The sequence below is a fragment of the Pseudoliparis swirei genome, chromosome 22 (genome assembly GCF_029220125.1).
Source record: "Pseudoliparis swirei isolate HS2019 ecotype Mariana Trench chromosome 22, NWPU_hadal_v1, whole genome shotgun sequence".
Lineage (NCBI taxonomy): Eukaryota > Metazoa > Chordata > Actinopteri > Perciformes > Liparidae > Pseudoliparis > Pseudoliparis swirei.
The window spans coordinates 15,108,511-15,124,871 of record NC_079409.1 but is presented as its reverse complement, the minus strand read 5'-3'; the positions used below and the strand labels follow the sequence as shown (position 1 = coordinate 15,124,871).

The 16,361-nt window shown below is 46.7% G+C and overlaps 1 protein-coding gene across 2 annotated transcripts; it reads left to right on the top strand.

Annotated features, from left to right (window-relative positions):
• Positions 1-560: 560 nt before the first annotated feature.
• Positions 561-8,382, top strand: si:ch211-154o6.3 (uncharacterized protein LOC563854 homolog). 2 transcript variants are annotated; one of them, XM_056445093.1, is made up of 14 exons: positions 561-779; positions 2,327-2,445; positions 2,886-3,112; positions 3,401-3,524; positions 3,788-3,909; positions 4,456-4,542; positions 4,756-4,845; positions 5,090-5,178; positions 5,776-5,998; positions 6,097-6,219; positions 6,369-6,534; positions 6,750-6,835; positions 6,980-7,073; positions 8,358-8,382. In XM_056445093.1, the coding sequence occupies exons 1-14, from the start codon at positions 690-692 to the stop codon at positions 8,365-8,367; spliced, it is 1,650 nt and encodes a 549-aa protein (XP_056301068.1). In that variant the 5' UTR covers positions 561-689; the 3' UTR covers positions 8,368-8,382. The 2 variants fall into 2 exon arrangements, with proteins under 2 accessions (XP_056301068.1, XP_056301067.1); XM_056445092.1 differs by lacking the exon at positions 8,358-8,382 and adding an exon at positions 7,506-7,781.
• Positions 8,383-16,361: the final 7,979 nt, after the last annotated feature.

The following is a 16,361-nucleotide window of genomic DNA, read 5'->3' as shown; positions in this document are numbered from 1 at the left end:
TTTTCCACAGATAACATTTTTAGAGAATGCTTTGTTAACAATCAATTGTAAAATTAGATTCTGCATATATACTAGGCTAATGTGTATGTCCATAACAACTAATTTAATTATGTGTATGGCCACATTGAGTGGTACTTTGTTGCCAAGCATGTGTTTGTTCTATCCGATAACACATTAACGTATGAATCCCTTTCCTATGACATCCTTTATCATTCTTAATCTTATTTACGACGCGGAGTCTCGAAAATCGGAGTTGATAGATTAGCACTTGAAGGCAGCACAGTGTTACCGTCCTTCGTCCTCAGACACAGAGGGACTTTTAGTCAGCTAGACTTTTGTTTTGAGAATGAACTTCATGCAACGTGTAAACCGGGACACACCCGCGTTGCTCAAGGGCAGTCCCGAGAACGTCAAAGCACTTTATTGATGTATTGAGTGGTTCCCGTGTGTCAATGCAACATGCCGTCTGTCCGCATGGTGTCGCTGTAAAGACAGTGAAACACGCCGACGGTACCATCAACATCCGGCGACACGTCCCCCAAGCACACTGCCGAGCCGTCTGACACATCCTGATTTACTTCAACCGATCCAGACTTTTCATTCATGGCCAATGTTGCGTCTTTGACACTTTCTGCCACCTGTGAGTCAGCCGCACAGTTTAAAGTGCAGGTAGCTGCCCCGAGCGTGAGATGGGGGAGGTGAGGAAGCTGCAGAAGAAGTTGAGACAGATTGGGAATCTGGAAATACAAATGAGTCTTACCCCAGAGGAGAGATTCAAGGTACAGAAACTCCTCATCTGACAATGTTAACTGCGCGCGTGTGTGTGTGTGTGACTTCTGTAAATCCTGAAAAGATTTCCCTCATGTGTAACCACAGGTTATGACTGGAGGATTTTTACTACAGTTCAGACTTCAGACACACATTAAGTCAACATATGAAATAAAACATTATCCATCTTCAGCAGCTGATTTATTCAGTAGAGTGTAGCTGTTTATTCACACAACAGTAAAGTATATCGTTGGAGCCCAGCTCACACCGTTAAATCAAGATGACGTTTTAATGTTGATTTGTGAGGCTACAACGTTATGAAGTAAGGTGTCTTAAACTAGGGATAACACCACAAAGAAGAAACATATGGGATTAGCATGAATTTATGAAAGAGGTGTAATGAATGATATGACAGCTTTCGCCCTATGAAAGCTCTCCCATTGAACAGAGTGCATAGAAAACATAAATATCAGAACCTTCAGGGGCCTCAGTAATTTTATAAATTATTGTCATGCCCTACAACAGTTTCTTTCTATACTGCACTGTTACATTTCCTCATTGGAAAAAGGAACATAAATAATCACACTACATCTGAAGATCATTCCATACCCATCATTTATTTCTGTGAAAATTTTGCTTTTCCTTTGTCTGAATTTATTGCATATTATGAAATGAGCCACAACTTATCAGAATGATTGTTAAAATGAGAAAAAAACACTGAAATAGGTCCCCTAAAAGTAGGACTACCCTTAATTTAAAATATAATTAGAAATAATGATCTCCGCATATAAATAACAGACATAAATGTTTATGTATAAAGTAGTGGTACATATACGTTTAAGTACTGTCCTTAAATTCAGTATTGCAGTATTTCTACTTAACTTGCTTATTTAAATGGTAAAACTACATTTTACAGGTAAATATTTAAATTTTTTACGATCACTACATTTTTCCGACAAATATGGTTACTTGTTACTTGTCAGACAAAAGATGAGTTTATGAAATATGATGTCACTAAACTACCCAACAGTGTACAAAATAGTATAAAATCAAAGTCAAAGTCATCTTTATTGCCAATTTTCCAATGTTGAACATACAGAAAATCTAAAGTATATTTGTCTCTTTTTGTCCGACATAAAGTGAATAACAGTATCGAATAAGCTCAAACCAGAACACTCACATCATTGAAATGATGCTGATATTGTTTTCTATTAAAAATGTATTAATATCGAATATACCAACAGGGTTATTTAAATCTAGGACTTGTACTATCTAATGAGGTTTTTAATAAAATATGTTCAAACTAAAGAAATGCGCCCTCTGTAAACCCAGATAAATTAAATTGGTGAAGTGCTCCTATAACGCAGAAAAGTATATCAAATTGACCTGCCTGATGAATTCGTTCATGCATATTTCATAATCACAATCAGTCAGTATGAACAGTTGCCAGTTGCAGTCTCATAAATGAAGACAGGCGGAGGAAGTTGTTTGTGCATATAAACAACGTGTGGATTAGTGGTTTGGTTCACAACCAATCTCGTGTCTTCTTCCCTTTTAGATCTCCAGGAAGGCGGAGCTGCGCTCCAGATTGGCTGAGCTTCAGCTGCAGCTTTCTGGCCTGGAGCAAACTCTTGGGATTGTGGGAGACGGAAAAAAGGAGAAGATGAAAAGACAAGTGTAAGGAAGTGAGGGAGAGGCAGCAGCGAGAGGGGGCAGATGGAGAGAAACATAATTCTTCAAAAGCAACAACATTTACTTTGAAGCCTGTGATCTTTTTTTTTGCATTTCTATCCAAACACACTGGAGGTCAAATACGGCTACGCTTTAATAAAATGAGAATATACACTATGCATAATGTGTAATGTAAACATCATTCAGGGAAGTCATTCTCCCTATTAAAGCCCCTCAGGGCTTTGTGCAGATCACTGAAAACATGTATTGACATCAAATTGAATGAAACACTCATATTCCTCCAAGGACTATGGGCTCATTAAAACGTTTTGGTTTTGTCTCTGGGAGACTTGGAGATGTTCTGCTGGTACCCCCGTCCCAAAGTAAACCATGTGCCTATGCTTTTTGATTATTCATTCAACCCTCACGTTTCTGCTCGGGCACAGGGAGGATGCCCCAGAGGCCCGTCCATCGCAAATGCCTCCGGCTTCCAAGATCCTGAAGGGAGAAGAGCCGTCCAAAGCTAAAGCAACGCCGGCTGCCAGGCAGAGGGAAACAGGAAGCGGAGCAAAGATAAGCGGGCAGGAGGACAGGACGGAGCCGGCCAAAGAGCCAAGTCACAGAGACGTGTCAGGAGGCCGCTCTGACGTTGACGCGGAGCAGCGACAGAAAGGTTGGATTCATTAATCAAATCATCACAGTTTATCGCAGGCAGCTAAAATCTGATTAGACGTGGGAGCCTTGAGGAGTCTTAATAAGCTCATGTGGCGGCGAGAGTTAAAACCAAGAGGCTGCATTTGCTTCCCTGAAGGCAGGACTCACGTTTTGCATCCCTGGATGCTGAATTATAGCCCCGTGCGTCGCAGTGGCAGACTAATCCATATTGAAGAACTGTGCAGATTAACGAACTGCGACGCTGATGAGTCAACGGTGCTAATTGGACAAATCTTTTCCTTTGCAGAAGCTGAATTTGCATCCCTCAAATCGTCCTGGGAGAAGGCAAAGTTCCGCTTGAGGTTGCTGGAGGGTCACAATGACATCGTCACCTGTGTGGTTGCTGTTGACAACCTAGTGGTTTCTGGAAGGTAAAGCAGGAATGGAGCCTCGATTTGCATAATGGATGTGCAAAGTGAATATTTCACCTAATTTATCACTCTATGCTCCCGCTCTCTCTCCCCGCTGTCTGGCATGTTTGTTTTTCTTGCCCTGCCTCGATGCCTCGGGCGCAAATCTCTCAATTTCTGTCTCAAGGTTTTTAACTTTGCCTGTTTAAGCGTTGAACGTGTTTTCTCCTTTTCTCCCTTCCTGCATCCTCTCTTCCTCACTCCGTCCATCCTCCTCCTCGAAGCCGAGATACAACGGTGAAGGTGTGGCATGTTCCCACGGCAACGGAGCAGAAGAACCTAGGGGGTCACTCTGGTGGAGTCACCTGTCTGTCCGCGCCTCCCCCTGAGTACTGCAAGAGGCTCGGTGAGGACTCGCGTGCACACACACACACACACACACACACACACACACACACACACACTCACACAACCGTCCATGTGCAGCGAGAGTAGTGCCTGTGTCCTGCAGTCTGGTAATTATAGGAGCAGTTCATCAGATCAACCCCGGTGAGAGATAACCTCAGCTGACTCTTCAGAGAGTTCACCGTCTGTCTGCAGCGGTTCCTTCCATCACTTCAACTCCAACGGCCTCTCCGGCTCTCCTCCTACACTCCTTCGCCACCTGCTTCCCTCTACTTAAAATACCAAGTTGAGAAGTGCAGTGCAGAGATGATGCAGCTCAGTCGACCTCACAGTCACACTGTGTTCAAAGACTAATTATTTGTTGTTGTATTTGTTTTGCCTCTTTCTTGCAATCTCTTTTTGAACGTCATCATTTATTTACAGCTTCCTGTCAGCTCAGTCTTTTTGTTATCTTCTCTCTCTCTCTCTTTTTTCTGATCCCCGTTTCTTCCTCCTCCTCCTCTTCTGACCCCTCCTGCTCTTCTGTCTGTGTTTGCCCTCTTGCCAGCCCGGTCCTTGTCTTTGTCTGACAAGGAGAGGTTTATTTTGAGTGGCTCGGCAGACTGCTATGTGAAGATCTGGGCCCTGAGCATTGGTACGCTTAACCACACACACACACACACACACACACACGCTCACACACACACATACACACACATACATATACACACTGTATATATTAAGGTAGACTGAGCCTCTGGGCTCTGTCTGGGAACTGTGTCTGAGTGTGCCTCATAACCAATGAATGCCTGTGTGACTGGTGGTCTGTGTGCTGTCAATGAAATTAGTATTTTGCTGTTCCCTCCAGGGCAGTGTGTGAAGTCTCTCTACACGTTTAACGCTGTGACTGCACTCTGCTTTGTGCCAGAGGAAGACGGCTACATTATCACCGGATCAGGTGGGTTTTTGTGCAGAAAAATACCGACACAGTGAAGTGAATAATTGCAGTTAGACTTCTGTACCTGTCGGCATCATCATCATCATCATCTGTTATTGCGTGTAGCGCAGTGCTAGTGGGCTGAATCGAGAGATAGGGGCACACAAATTAGGCCGTCAGGCTCAGGTGGGTCGAGCGTGACCAACAATAATGGCCGCCAGCCGGCTGTCAGCACGTGTTAACCTCACGCTCTGCCACCCCTCAGACGGGGGGAAAGTTCAAGCCTGGAGCTGGCACACTTTCGAAAACTGCCAGTCAATCAACGCTCACCAGGAAGCAGTCACTTCCATCCAGGTGGGTGGGGCGCTCCCCGACGGGCCGTGATGTGCTGTCCACGCCGAGACTGCTCGAGCTGTTTTTGTGTTTTTAAAGGCTGACGCTAAAAGTATGCCGATGCTTCTTTCCCTGGAGAAGCTGTCCAAAGAATTAAAACCCTTTATTTTTTTCTAATTTGTGAAAAAGCCCCTCCTCAGAAAATCAAACGGTTATATTTCTACACTCTTATCCTCACAGAAGCGTTCCTTATTTATTGCTTTCAAATGGAAATCAAAGATATTTGTTTGGAGCTCAACCAATTTTAGAAAGCATACTGTACATATTTTTTTCTTCTTCAATTTGTAATCATCAAAATATGCCGAAAGCATTAAAGCGCAGCGCATCGTTGTCCTCCTCTCTGTTGTTTATCATGCACAGCACACGATCCATTTATAACCAACAGCGACTTGGAAATGTACATTTAGAAACAGTTCGCACAAACATACATACGTACAATCACTCTCCCTTTTTCTGTTTATCTCTCTCTCTCTCTCACAAACAGTTACGCACACACAGACACACACTGAGTAAAGACAGAGATCACCATGACAACCATGTCTCCTGTGCCCTCCACAGACTCAGGGTCCACTGGTATTCAGCGGCTCGGCCGAGGGAGGGGTATCCGTGTGGGAGAACCGGTGGTCGGATCGAGACCCCCTGAGGCTGCTGCACCACTGGGGCGAAGAGGTGACGGGCTGCGGGGGGGGGGCAGGCGGGCGTCTGACACTCAGCCCACGGGGAGACAGGGCGTTCCTGGCTTACGGTCGAGCCTGGCTCAAGATCCTGCACTGGAGGACCGGTGAGCTCTGGAATGGGCAGACTGTGTGTGTGTGTGTTGAAAATAGATGAAGTACATTTGCATAATCTTTCCACCTAACATCTGTCCAATTATCACAGGAACCAGTTCCAGGCTGACCAATCACAACAGCATCACCGGGATAACAGATTGCGTTCACCAGACAGGGGGCCTCCTAATTGGCTCCTGCTATGATCTAGCGAATGGAGAGAGCTCGCTTAACTGTGAGTCGCCGAGTAAACCGCGAGCAACCACAAGTAGCTCGCTCCACGAAGAGAGAGAGAAAGCACATGGAGGGCTTGAGACCGAATCCAAAGCAGTTATTTTTCCTGTGTTGACCCCCATTTCCTCCATCTCCCTCTCCTCCCGCTAGTGTTCTCTGTGCCTCAGTGTCGGTACCTCGTCTCTCTGACCTGGCCCGATGCTCCCAGAATCCTCTGCTTTGCAGCGTGGACCACAGGGAGCGGAGACCACCGGTGGGTCACTGGAGGTCGCGACCTCATCGTCTGGGAGCAGCTCCCCAGTTCTGGGAAGCAGAGGTGGGCACAGTTCACGTCAACACCACTCAGTTTAAACTATTTTAATCTAAAATGCTCAATTATATATTTTTTATTTGCATATTTCTTCCAAGGTCAACTGCTCTGCTAATTATTAAGCTATACAGGGATTTATGAGGTGCTAATGAAGACAACATATTTTCGACACGCACCTCTATTGATATGGTGTTTAATTATTGCGGGTGTGACTGTTATAGGGGTGATGTCACCGCGAAGGACAGTATGTTGGAGTCGTGTTTTCTGGAGTCAGAGGAGGACACGGAGGATGACGAGGAGACTGACGGTACAGACACACGCGACGCAATCTCACACGTCCTCATGTCTTCATTTACTGACGGGCACGCCTAATGAGTAACCACGAAATTTCAGATTTCACTCTCATTTTGCATGTTGTGGTGAATCCTCATGACCTCCTTGTCAAATGTAGATTACGAGGATGATGATGACGGTGAAGCAAAGGACAGCCGGTCGGGCGGCGCAAAGGATGTCGAGTCCGGCTCGTGGTTTCGCTGCGTTCTCCAGTGAGTGCTGGTTTCTCATGCTGAGGACCACGGCCTGCAGCCGTGAGGAGGACATGAGAGGGAGGGGGCAGGGGAGTGAAGTGTGACAGTGAGGGTGTTGGAGGGGGGGGGCATATGGCTGGAGTGTGTTAAGTGTGAGTGATAGGCAGATTGTTTTCTCTGTAAATATTATTTCCACATACAATAAAGCTGTCACCTTGTGACTCTCGCCTCTACATTTGCCTCACTTGTTGTCTCTTTATTTTATTTCAATGTGACCCTGCCTCTTCTTCAGACACCAGTCCGTCGCTCCACTCTGCCGGCGCCACCTGTATAAATAAATGTAAATAAAATGTTATTCAACCTTTATTCCCCCCGTTCCTTCCTCCTCCTCCTCCTCCTCCTCCTCCTCCTCCTCCTCCTCTTTGCTGTCTGGGGTGTCCTTAATTGAAGAGTTTTCTTCAACCTCCTGCCTCTAAAATGAGCTAACCACTGTCTTCCTCAGTGTCATTTCTGTTTGCCTCGTCAAAAATAATTTATTTTCCTCGGCGTCCATTTAATTGAACCATTTAAAAAAAACACATAATTAGCATTTAAATCTTTCCTACAGTCTCTTGCCCTCCCTACATCTCTCTCTCTCTCCCCTCTCTTACTCTAGCAGACTCTACATGTCTCAGTCGCTAAGGCAACCGATGCTTTTTTTCTCACTTGCTCTCTCTATCTCCCCTTCTCTCTCTCTCTCTCTCTCTCTCTCTCTCTCTCATTCCCTCTCTTCACTGCCAGAGGTAGGCACGATAACTGATATGTGTCGGAGTGTGTGTTTGTGTCCGTCTGCTCGTGTGTGTTTCTAAGTGACATTTCTGTGGCATTTCGGCATCAGTTCTGGAGAGGAAGTTGCCTTTCGCCTCCCAAAGTGTTGGCTCCATGCATGACGCTTCTAATGATGATTAATATGCTGGTGTCTACATGTTCAGGTGTGTGTGCACTGTACATGTGTGTGTGTGAGAGCGCAGAAAGGGCAATGAGTATTTACTTCTGGGTGTTTTTAAATGCAGATGTGGATTCTGTTTCAACATGTGGCGCATAATTGAGCGTAAGATGCAAAAGCCCAGGAGAGTTTTTGTGCTTCTTTTTCTTCTTCTTTTTTGTAAACATGACAGAGTTGGCTTTCTGCCAATACTCCAGCTGGTGCCTACATGTTTTTTATCTGGCAACATAAAAGAAGAAGAAAAGCTAGACCCTCCTCCTTTCGCTCTCTCGCTCTCTCTCTCCCCCACTCTCTTGCCCCTCTGTCCTTTCTTACAGAGAGAGATGATCGGAGGAGCGGAGTCTCAGTGAACAGAGCGAAGCGATGGAGAGATGGTAAGATGGATATTTACTGAGGTGAAGAAAGGACGTGTGGGGATGCTGATGCTTGAAATGTCATGCTGAGTGATGACCGGCACAATAATCCATTTCAGAGCTGACGAGGTTGTGTCTGTGGACAATATAATTCCGTAGATAACTTATCTGTCAGTCCACCACCTCTCATTCTTTCTCCTCCACTTCTCTTCCAGCTCCATCTCTCCTGTCGCACGACTGACTGCCCTCCGCTTCCTCGTCTCCATCCTCCTGGTTGCTCTGGTGACACAGCCCTCCACCTGTAACCGTGACAATAGTGAGGGCGAGGAGCAGGCGGACGCCCTGTCTGTCCAGCTGTCCGTCACAGCCCAGGTCACACCCACGCCTCTGTGGGCGGTGGTCTGGGGTCCCACGCAGCCTCTGGAGGACGAGACCTATCACTTCCTCTCCAGCCAGGAAACCGACCCCCTGCACCAGCATGGGAATCAACAGGAGGCCAGCACCACCAAGTCCAACTGGCCAGCCAGCATGCAGCCCCGAGAGGAGGCGCCGCTGGAGTCCAAGGACCTGGAAGGAGTGGAGGACGGAGGGACGAAGGCGGAGGAGACGGAGCCTGAGGAAGGTGGGCATCCGGAGACGCACATGATGGATTTCTAAATAAAGATAGCCATGAGCCAAAGCCCATGTGAACACACACACACGCCTCGAGCCCTCCAGGGAATTAGCTGTCGCCAGTGTGAAGGCTGCCGTGTGACCCGCCGGCTGTGTCTGCGGCGGGGAATGCCGAATAAAGTTCTCATCACTCTCAGGGAGGAACTAGCCGCTGTCAAAATGCAACAAACAAGACATCGTCGGATTTGTGATGTAGTTGGAGGAGCATAGAGGACGGTGTCTCGCACCTTCAGTGTGACGTTTCAGCTGGTTTTAGTGATCTCTTCTTTGGCTCTGGATACAATTATACATGGTCAGGGTCTGAGATTAGTAATTGCACGTGTGTGTGTGTGTGTGTGTGTGCGTGTGTTACAGTGGACCCTCAGTTCTACGTCACCTTGACCATCTCCTTGCTGCTCATCCTGACTGCAGTCGTCATTACAGCCAAACTCTGGTAGGAATCTCCAAAATATTGTGTGTGTGTGTGTGTGTGTGTGTGTGTGTGTGTGTGTGTGTGTGTGTGTGTGTGTGTGTGTGTGTGTGTGTGTGTGTGTGTGTGTGTGTGTGTGTGTGTGTGTGTGTGTGTGTGTGTGTGTGTGTGTGTGTGTGTGTGTGTGTGTGTGAGAGAGTGTGTGCGATTGGACTGCATATGCATATTTCTGTGTGTGTGTCCATGTGGCCATATAGATATGAAGTGGACATTGCTGAATAAGGGTGAATGTTTAGCAATCTCTCCCTGCATGGGACCCCTCTCCCACAGCAGGGGAGCAGCACTGGTTCTCTTGATGTTTATTGTAAAAGTTGTGGATTATAAAATGTATTCACAGCGAGACGCAGCGCTCCGGTTTGAGCTTCAACACAAGATGCCTCGGCATTTTGTGTTTCTGAATTGCTCGCTGTGTCTGAAAGCATTTGTAGACCTCCTGGATTACATTTTCTTTAACAATAGTGTAAAGCAGAGATGTGTTGAGAGTGATTATATATTGCTTAAAAACAGAGGTTCCCCCCTAAAGGGTCGTGAGATGATTTTGAGATGACAATTGGGATTCTTAGTTAACAATTTAGTCAAATTTGTTGCATTTTATCTTGTTAATTGCGTGATAATTGTACTTCTTTAGTTTTGAAATGATCTTGAGGGCACTCGTCTTTCGTTGACACAGCTTAGTTTTGAGTGGTGAACTGCTTTGTGAACAGCTGATTTGGAGATTAGTCAAGGCTGTGCATAACTGTTGAGAGATTGAAGTATCATGTGTTTTGAAAACTGGAGCTTGAAGAGATTTGTATTTGTTTGTTTTACACTGGAACATTGAAGACTTACCCCTCTCTGCCCGCTGATGGGTGAAGATACACATTGATGGATTGTGCCAGATGTGTCGGGATTTAGTGCAGATAGTTGTGTGTTTGCATGTCGGCTTGTCTGTCCTGTGTAACCCCCGAGCCCACGATGACATAATTCCTCCCTAAACAGAGAGCCGAGTAATAGCTGACTAATGACTTTATTAACAACACTTGTGTTCCTAAAAGTCACAGTTGGCCCAGATGTGTCATTTGGTTCAATTAGAGATGCAATGATTACACATTGACTATAACCATTAGGATGGAACTGGAAACAAAAACAGATCTGCTGCCTTACAGGCTTCAGCAATAACACGGAGTCACCGGCCTTAAGCCTCTCGGAGCATTGTACCACAAGGTGTGTGTGTGTGTGTGGGGGGGGGGGGTCTGTGTGCGTTATCTGCTCCGGCCTCGTATGAAGGGCTCGCTGCACACATGACCATTAGCTGTGAAGGGGGGCCGTCGATGTGAGGCAGTGGAGCACTTCCACGCTTTGCTGATCAAACCAATATCACCTCGTTCATTTGCCCACTCCCTCCATCTCTCACTCCTTTTGTTGTCAATCTTTTCTCACCCATTTATACGTTCACTATCCTCCTTCCTGTAATGCTGCTGTCTGAGCATCTTACCCACGTGTCGATTGCATCATGATTGTTTCATTTCATTGCCTGAATCAGGATAATTTGTTAGGGAAAGTTCAACCAAAAATGAATCATAGAAATCATATTTGTATCAGCGGTCGAGATGTCTGCCTCCTCTCTATATGGGAGGATAGCGCCAGTATAAACAGCAATGTCTCTCTCTGGGAATCGTGACGCAGTCCATGAAGAGAACCCACATACCTTGTTGTGAATTGATTTATTTTATTACCGATGTCGACTGATAAATAAGTAAGGGGAAATATAAATGAACTGTCCCTTTAAAATGTGTTTTGCTCCCTCCTCCCTACATTATCTCCGCTCGCTCTCTTTCTACCCCTCACTCCCTCCTCCCACTTCGGCCTCCTTCCCATCAGCCCTCAGGGTTGTTTTTCTCCTGCCTCTGAATACCTGTGTTTCCCTTCTTTCTTCGTGTTCTTCGCTTACCTCCAGTTGCCGCCATTGGCTTGCTCTAACGCCGCCTGTCTTTGCACAGCTGGTACTCCTCTTATCTCCGTCACCAGTCTCCTATCTCTCCCAACACCGCCAGTCCCACTGCTGATCCATAGATAATCCTCCAGCTTGCTGTGAGCTGATACACGATAAACCCCTTTTTCTCTCTGTTCCCGAGACTTGCCTTCGCCGTTGTTTCGATAATTTACCTCAGCGGCCCCCAACACCTCCCATTGCTGGTGGATCCAAAGTGGCCCGACAAAAGATTCAAGGCTGGAGACATGGCAGCAGCCCCTCTCTTGTGCTTCAGTGTCATAAATGTGTAAATAACGCCATGTGTCAGATGGAGAGAGGGCCGCGACATGAACGGGAGAGAGAGGGTACAGATGGACTGAAATGGTAGCCTATAGTGGGAATTGGCCATCGTCCAGTTCATTCTGATTATAGCAGAGCGGCATATGTGCTCAGTGATTTTCTAAGCCCTAAAACCGTGAGTGTGACTAATGTTATCAAGCGTGACGATGTTTGTGTGTATATATGTGCGTGTGTGTGTGTGTGTGTAGCCAGAACAGGTGTTACTGAGGGAAGATGAGGGTGCCGGATGGCTTTGATGGCGACAAGAACAGCTTTGTTGTGCGTCTCGAGCGTGAACTTGTGGCTCTCGGCCTTCACCTTCCTCTCTGAAACAATGGCTGTGTGATGCGTCGCCCCTCTGTCCGTTCCGTAACCTTGTTGCATCCTTCGCCCCTCACCCCTCCTGTCTCCCTCCCCTCCCCCGTCGCACAGTGCCGGCCTCCTTCCTCCTTTTCTCGCTCTCCCCCCTGCGACCCTCAGCCGACAGGGTTTTAATGAGTCCGATGAGTGCACTAATTCTCTCACACAGTGGCAGAGTAATGTGTTCACTGATGCTAAATGGCTCGACTGATCTCTGTTTCTCTGTCTCTCCTCCCTCTGCCCTTTCTCCTTCTATCTGTGTCTCTGTCCGTCTCCCTTAATTCCACCCTTCTCTACCATCTCCTGCTCCCTCTCTAACCTCCTTTTACTGTTATCTGTCTCTCTAAACCTCCAACTTTCTTTGAGTCATTTCTTCTTGGCTTCTACTCCTCTCTTTCTTCTTCTTGGTCTCTTTTCCAATCCTTCCATCTGGATTGTGTGCCATTTCATTTGTCTCCCCCCTTCACCAACTCCCCTTTACCCCTCTATCCCTATTCCACGAGTCTCCCCCAATTTTCTCGCCTCCCTCCATCCCCTCTCCCCATCTTCCCCATCTGTGTCAACCTTTCTTCCCAGTTACGATCACAGCTGTTCCCAGCACCCAGCCCCTCTTTCTCGTGGCGTGGCCCCCCCACTCTCCCTCGCGCTCCCTCGTTCCCTCGCTTCGGAGGACAGCCGGCAGACGTTGCACAGCACCTCCTCCTCCTCCTTCACCGACAGGGAGAGGTAATGAGTCGTTTTACCAGCTCTCCACATTCTTCAAAGTGTGTGTCTTAGTCTTAGAGTCTTATGTGCATGTTTGAGTTTCAACATGCCAGTGTGCTCCTTTGTGTGTGTGAAGCAGCATTACTACTTGTTCTGTTTTATAAGGATGCACATGGAGTAGTGGTCCTCTCTGAGGAGGATTCAGCCTGGAGTGTTTCTGATGTAAGATGTTTCAGTGTGTTAAACTCCCTCTACACATGAGTCATACTGGGCCCCAGTCACTGGCCATGAAATGATGCTTTTATTTGAGGGTATTCAAAGTTAATCTAAATCAGAATAATTACTCTAGTGCTCCCGCTCATTTCCTCACCCCCCCCATCAGCTTTTCCTCCACCGTCCTCCTCTTCCTCCTTCTCTTCAGTCTCTTCTCCTCGCCACCCTCTCAGTCTCCTGCGATGCAGCTTTCCGTTTGGGTGTACACCAATTTTCCAGCTTCGGGCCTCCCTGCTCCTCTCCTCCGCTCCCTCCGCTCCCATCCTCAGACTTCCCGAAGCTTCCCACCACCTCCTTTCAGTCCCTTTTGTTTTCTCTCACTCTTCTTCTCTGTGTCTCTTGTTGTGTCAGGATCCCAGTTGTGAACATCTGAGGTGACTGTTTTTCCAAACGGTAGACATTTCTTCCGGGCCTGAAGAGGAACATCAACACGACCAGAGGGTGTGCCTGCAGCGTTCTTTATTTTCTCTGAAACTGTGAATTGAATCAAGAGGTCCCAGGTATCCAGCCATCGCAAAACACCTGGGGCTCCCCGAGGTGAAAAACCCAAACACATCTCCCTGCAGCTCCCTCCCTCCCTCCCTCCCTCCCTCCTCGGTGTTTGGTATAAATGTCTTTCCTGTGGCTCATGCGTCGCTGTAACCTGCTCCCTGTCACCCCCCCCCCCCCCCCGTATGGCCCCGGGATCTGTCAAGCCAACCAACTGCTCTGCTCTTCGACCCGCCATGACTAATTCACAAACAAGCAGTTTAACAGACCTGCGACATCCCATGACACCACAAATTCATAACCTGCGCCCCCACAACAGTGATACTGCTGCACATGTGAAGCTGTTCAGTATTCATTCTCATCATAGCTCTTTGTTCTTTCATATTTTCACTCAAATCGAGCTCAGTTCAGCAGGCTTGTATCTGGTTCACAAATGGTTAAAAAGCCATTCTCAGCATCTCCACACACTGAACGGGGTATTTCACAAAGCTGTTTGGCACGATTGTAGCCAACAGGCAATGTGTTTAACATGTCACGCTCCAAAAACTGATGTTTATTCCCCGCTTTGGGCGCCTGGAATGCAAATAGTGTGGCTTTTTCCCTCTGCAGTGTGTAGAGGAGTCTGTTTTGTTTGAGGTTTTCCTCATGGTATGTTTTCTGGCTGATGTTCACGTCTTCGTGAGCGCCCTCTGTTCCTGCTGGACTGTGTCAGACGTGTGTTAACATATTAGTACTTCCAGTGGAGGAAAATATTCAGAGCGGGAATGGATGGATGCATTAGTGTTGAAAATCAATGACTCCCAAATGGTTTTCGGTGGAGCACAACAAAGACAGATTGATGTTGTCATGGAAATGACCATCTTTGAACTGTACGCGTGATCAAAGGACTGATGTTACCACGAAAAGGATTTTTCCCCCCACCTGACAGCCAAGTATCTTAATCTGGAAGATAAAACCACCATCATTTCCCTTCATATCACTTTTCAAGTCACAGTATATCAACTGTCTTGGGTGCACCAAAGGAAAGCAGTACATCAAGGAGCATCATCTCTGTCTCCAGTGAATCTGCATGTACAGAGAAAGAAAGACCTGTGAGAGTAGCTTCAAATCTGTTATTTATAAATGTCTATTTTATCTATCAGTGGTGTCTTATCCAACCTTTCAAAGCCAAATGTCAGTTTGTTTGCCAACTTTTCTAAGCAGCTTCGAGACATGCACTTACTTACACATATTTCCACTACAGACATACAGACATAGTGCTGGTGGCGTCATGCGTGGCTCATGCTATCCTCCAGATATCTAGTCTTGTGAATTTTTAGTAGCATTCCTGTAGAAATGTGGTCTTTCTGTACCATGGAAGTTCAATAAAGACTCAACACTGTCGTTTTAGCGCTGCGTCTATGTGTTTATTTCTATGCATGTTGAATGAAGTCCCCTGGAGCTGTGTGACTTATACGGGAAGGACAACGCTAACAATGTGCTTTTTAATAGCTCCCTGTGTATCTTTATCTTTTTCTCCCTGAAGTGAACAATTGGTCCACCGGCTTGCATTGATTTTGAACCACGAGCTTGGCATTAAAAATAACTGTGTGTGCCAATCATGTTTTTACTCGTGAGGAGCAGCTGAGAAGGAGGCCGAAGAATCAGGAGACCGCTTGTGTCTGAAGCTTTTCCTTATCTCCTCACCTCATATGGATTCCTCTCGCTTCTGAAATATTAACAGCATGCTAAGCAATAATTACCTCTGTGTACCGTTATTCAAACAAATGTCAATACAACCAGGCCATTCTCCACCAGTCGGCTGCACAGCGACCGTTTCCATCTCCTGCGGGCATTTTACTGATCAATCAAATCGATTGATTGCTTTTGTTCCAACTCAGAAATGTTAATGACCGTCTAGTTATGAGACGCAAACCAGCAGACGGTGCAGGAATCTGGAACCTTGGCGGACGAACGACAACCACTAATGCAGAAGTTAGGTGTGAACTCACGTCTGCGGAGTCATCGCTCACGCGCTGCATAATAACACATGACTCACCTGCCACGGCTCTCAACATTACACGTGGGCCAGCTCACCCTGTCACTAACAAACACTTGAGGGGTGAACAGCTGTTAGAAATCACAGCTTCAATCTGGCAGAAAAACAACTGTGAACCAATGAGACTCAATCACACTGCCTGGAATTAACAGCCCTATTTATAGAGGTGGGATGGGATTTGTAGAGAAATATGCAGGGTTAAATGAAACAGGACCATCATTTCCCTGTCGTCTATTTCCCTCTCGCTGCTGCTGCTGCTGGTCAGATTATTGCCATCATTAATGTCACGCAGGCTAAATAGTGGAGAATTAGAGGAAACAGAATAAAGAGTGAGTGACGGGTGGAGCAGGCGCCATGGAGGCAATCCTCACGGCGTGGTGGAGGTACGAGGGTGGCTGGCAATTTTTGACATTGAACTAGAAGCTCTGGGCAAAACACCCGCGTATGAAATATGAATGCGCTTGGTGTGTATGTAGCCATGCTGGTTGCGCACAGGGGGAAGCCTCAGCTCTATAATACATTAGTCTCTTTAGGGACGTGCCCTAATTAATGGCTTGACCCCCTAACGGGTAGCCCCCTTCTGCGAGCTAACATTTAGCTGAGCACCCTCCAGATGCACTTTGAAGTGCATTTAATGAAAGAAGTTGACAGTCATTAATGAGTGAGTCAGGG